The sequence below is a fragment of the Myxocyprinus asiaticus genome, chromosome 23, assembly GCF_019703515.2.
Source record: "Myxocyprinus asiaticus isolate MX2 ecotype Aquarium Trade chromosome 23, UBuf_Myxa_2, whole genome shotgun sequence".
Lineage (NCBI taxonomy): Eukaryota > Metazoa > Chordata > Actinopteri > Cypriniformes > Catostomidae > Myxocyprinus > Myxocyprinus asiaticus.
In genome coordinates this window covers 36,759,019-36,763,328 of record NC_059366.1, presented here as the reverse complement: position 1 = coordinate 36,763,328, position 4,310 = coordinate 36,759,019, and the positions used below count along the sequence as shown (strand labels likewise).

At 38.7% G+C, this 4,310-nt stretch overlaps 1 protein-coding gene across 2 annotated transcripts; it reads left to right on the top strand.

Annotated features, from left to right (window-relative positions):
* ifi27.7 (interferon alpha inducible protein 27.7) lies at window positions 1–3,513 on the top strand. Of its 2 annotated transcripts, XM_051651814.1 has the most exons (4): window positions 3–415; window positions 847–882; window positions 1,647–1,808; window positions 2,052–3,513. In XM_051651814.1, the coding sequence occupies exons 1-4, from the start codon at window positions 406–408 to the stop codon at window positions 2,159–2,161; spliced, it is 318 nt and encodes a 105-aa protein (XP_051507774.1). In that variant the 5' UTR covers window positions 3–405; the 3' UTR covers window positions 2,162–3,513. The 2 variants fall into 2 exon arrangements, with proteins under 2 accessions (XP_051507775.1, XP_051507774.1); XM_051651815.1 differs by lacking the exon at window positions 847–882 and having other exon boundaries at window positions 1–415.
* Window positions 3,514–4,310: the final 797 nt, after the last annotated feature.

Below are 4,310 nucleotides of genomic sequence, written 5' to 3'. Positions count from 1 at the left end.
TTTTGCATTTCTGTGCGACAAGATGAGCGGAAGAAAAATAGTTCCAATGCCATGCAACGATTCGCTCATATAATTATTTTTTCCACTTCGAAGCTTATCAGATGCATTAATATTCATGTTATCTAAATAATGAGATCACTAGTTCAGAATCTATATTTTTATGTGAGGATCTATTCTTGATACCACATCAGTATCGGAAGTATCTATACTTTAGTCTCTATCCGCCCATTCCTAGTTTCGGTTTCGTGCTCGCTGTCAGGACGTAATTCTACGGGGCGCGGTGCCGTCTTTAAAACGTCTGCTGTAGCACATTTGATAGCAGTACAAACCTTGACTTGTGGAGAAAAAGGCTGCTTGTGTCTTTCGGTTGTTCTCACTGTTGTTTAATTTAAACTCTTTGAAATAATGTCGAGTGGTAAGTAGCGCATTAGCATTTTATCATTTATCAGACACTTTTTCTAAAGCAAGCTACAAATGAGGAACATCACAAGCGATTTATCATAAAAGAACCAACAATATTCGCAGTTGGCTGTTTTTAGGGGGGTTTTGAGCACCGTTTTGCTGGCAGACTGCTAACTTTGCCTTCCAGCTGAGCACCAGCTTGGACCATCTTAAAACCACTAAGACCAGCCAACCACCTTAGTCTGGCTTCAGCTGGTTTTCTCAGCATTGGTAGTACAAAAGCTAAAGCAGAAATGACAGTAAAGGAAAGGGACACTAAGAAGCATTTATTTATGTATTTATAGGAAGTGCATTTGTTTATGGTTATAGCTACTGTACATGACATATGTCATTTCTGAATTTTGTCATTTCTGTTTTTAAACTCGCTGTGTTTTCCATTTTCAGTACTAGTCACCGTTATTGGGGTTACAGCTGGGGCTGGTAAGATCTCAGTATTTTTCTCTGTGTAATGAAGCTCTTAATACAGAAAACGCTTGACACCCTGTTGAAAATTAAAACCCAGCTAAAACCAGCCTAAGCTGGTTGGCTGGTTTTAGCTGGTCACCTCGACCAGTCAAACCAGGGTCAAAATCAAGTTTATTTGTCATTTGCACAGATTACACAGGGTTCACTGGGCATTAAAATGCTTGTGACAAGGCTCAGATTATAGGACATAGACAGTACAGACATATTTTAGACAGACACAGACAGGAATATGTAAACAGCACAGATCCTAAGACACAGGTTGTAAAAAATTAGTGTACATAAGCAAAAAGGGAGGAATCATGTATCTATGTAAACCTGACATGATACTGTGGTAATAGTAATAGTGCCATTGTTCAGGAACACTGACAGGTGTTTACATTGCAATGAAAAAAAGGAAATGGGTTGTGCAAGAATTGCAGTGCAGTAAACTGACATATAATGTTAACAGGTAAGCAGCAATAAGTAGACCCGTAAAGAGAAATCCATAAAAAGGCATGTGCTGTTAGATGTATAGTAAGCATAAATAATAGTCAAGTAATTGAATCAGCAGATTCAATCTTAGTTTTGGGCACTTTTTGGTTGGTCTGGCAAACCAGATTAGAGTAGTTTTAGCTGGGGTTTTTTTCTTCAGTGAGTTCTTTAGATTTAAATGTTAAACAGTACTATTTTTCACTAGGATGCTTAGCACTATTTATTTGTGTGTGCTATGTTGATTACAGCTGGTGCAGTTGTGTTGGCTCCATGGGCGCTCACCGCAGCTGGATTCACCTCCGCCGGTATCGCAGCAAGTTCTCTTGGGGCCAGCATGATGTCATCAGCAGCCATAGCCAATGGGGGTGGTGTGGCTGCAGGAAGTTTGGTCGCTGCCCTCCAGTCAGCAGGTACCCTCTATTTCTCTGTGAAGACTTGAATTGCCTTGAAAGGAAAACATGTATCAAACAGACATTATTGACATGAACCTGATTAATGTACATGGAATGTTATTGTGTTCTGAGATTGAGGAACAGACTTCACTGGACTGGATTGACTTGTATGGTTCTTGGCATCATTGGGAAAATCTTTAAGTTAAAGACTGTGATATTTTGTGTTCTTTAAGTTAAAAACTCCATGTTCTCCCTGATCAGGTGCTGCTGGGTTGTCTACAGCGGCTACAGCAGGTGTGGCATCTGTGGGTGGAGCCACAGGTGCAGTATTAGGTGGAGCAGTTAATTTTTTGAAAAGGTGGAGAAAATAAGGAATTTACTGGAGTCCAAAGAGCATCTGTTGAAAATGAAGACAAAGTCTGCACAGTCAACTGTTATAAAAGGAGTTTGGCAGCACCTTAATGTCATGATAAAATGTGCACATCCTATAAGGATCACAAGTGTGTTTAAATATAAAAGCAATGTATTTTGTATTTCCTGTCACGAGGTTCTTTTAGATTGTGATAATGTGACTGTCACTCATGTCGAAGTTAAATAAAAAAGTTCAAATCTTAAGTGTAGATGTTTTCCCCCTCCAGTTTCATGAATGAGTGCAGGTAAGACACCTTAGAATTATACCTGAAAAGATATATTCAAGTGCTCATGGAAGAGCTGTGTTTTCATTTGTCATTAGAGTTTAAAATAAATGTATGTAGCCACAACTCTGACAAATAAACAGAGCGCTTGCTCCAGTCCTTATTTATCGAACACGTACATTTTGTCTGTGTTGGCTCTGTCTTACACAAGTGAAGCCACTCAAACTGTAACAGTGATTTTACCAGTTTTTTTGCTTTTGTTTGTTTGTTTTTTGGCACCCCTTAGTATTGGTAAAATCACTTGAAATTACAGCCTTGAGTGACGTATTGCTTTAATGATTTATCACCTTCTAGAATGCTTTACTGAGTAGGGAGTCATTGGTCCCTATCCCTAAAGCTCACCCCTACACCTAACCATAACCATACTAAGGAGTCAGAAATCAGCACAACACCAGTCCTCAAATTTGATTGGCCAAGCGGTGTTCCAAGATTGCTTAGTATAACACCGCTGGGATGCATCATTGTTTGTATCACTCTGCTTGTGTGTGTTCACGGCTTTGCAAATATTGGTGGGGACATTCATTCTTTTGTTCATATTGACTGATTTGTTTTATAACCATTTTGGCAGATTATATCTTTATGCCAGTAGGTTGTGAAATATAAGCATCTTGAATGTTATGAATGAGTAATTGAATCATTGAGCCCATCAGTATGCAAACCAATATGCTGCTAACTTCCATTATTTAAAAGATTTGACAAAGAAAACCATGTTTACATGAGATTTGAAATAATCGAGTTATTCTCTGCTTTTGATGTCAAACCGTGAAGAGGCATGCACACAACATGTGTGTCTTTTTCACCCCTGCCCCTCACACCCCAGGACCCCGTGCAGCAGCCAACCCTGCACTCCCTAGTTACGCCACTGATTCAATATTATTTACTTGTTTAAATGTTGTATAAAAGTAGTATTACACTCGCAATTAAATCAACTTAAAATAATGTGTCATTTTCTCTCCCATTCAGCATTATGTCTGATTTCATGTTCGTTATGCATTTATTTTTAATAAAATTAATTTCATTTACATTTATCCAATGGTGGTCTGTTGAGCTGCTTGTCTCAGGGATTTTTTTATTTTTTTGATGAGCCTGTGTCTCGTTTGGAAGGCTGCGTGCTATGTAGGACACATCCTTTGAAAGCTGCAGTATACCGAGCGTCCTCCTTTAAACAAGTCTAGTTTAAATGAGGTAGCCTTCTAGGACATACGGAAACGGAATGTAACATGGTTGCTATGACAGCACGCCACTCTTTAACAAGCACGAGCGCTTTGAGTGAGAAGGGAACAAAGTCCCTTTAGAAGGAAATGTATTAGGTACATTTTAGGAGAGTTATAATGATGTAAAGAGAAAAGAAAATAGATTTTACAGGTGTACTTTTAGTCTAATACTTTATTTTAATTATATATTAATATAATTGTACATATTATATACTCTGCACCCATCTACTGAGGTACTTCATCTTGGGAATTAACATTCCATGCGTCTGAACATCATATTTACGGGCAAATTGGCGTTATTTTGTTTTTAGACATTTCCGTTGAAGCAAAGAATTGTGGGTTGTGAGTGCCCAAAAAGGACGCAGCCTTCCAAATGAGACACTGCCACATGTGCCACATCTCTGACACAGGTGTGTCCCATCAGTTTCAGTGAGTTAAAATCTGCTACCAATCTGAGCAAGCACAACTCTTTCTCTTTGTGTGCTGGCTGTAGGAGCTGAACATTATAGAGTATTAAAATGATAATCAAAGCTGCAGAGAGGTACCTGAACGTGGAGGGAGTTACAACAAGTTTCATATTACAAACACTCATGCACCATGTGGAAGTATAT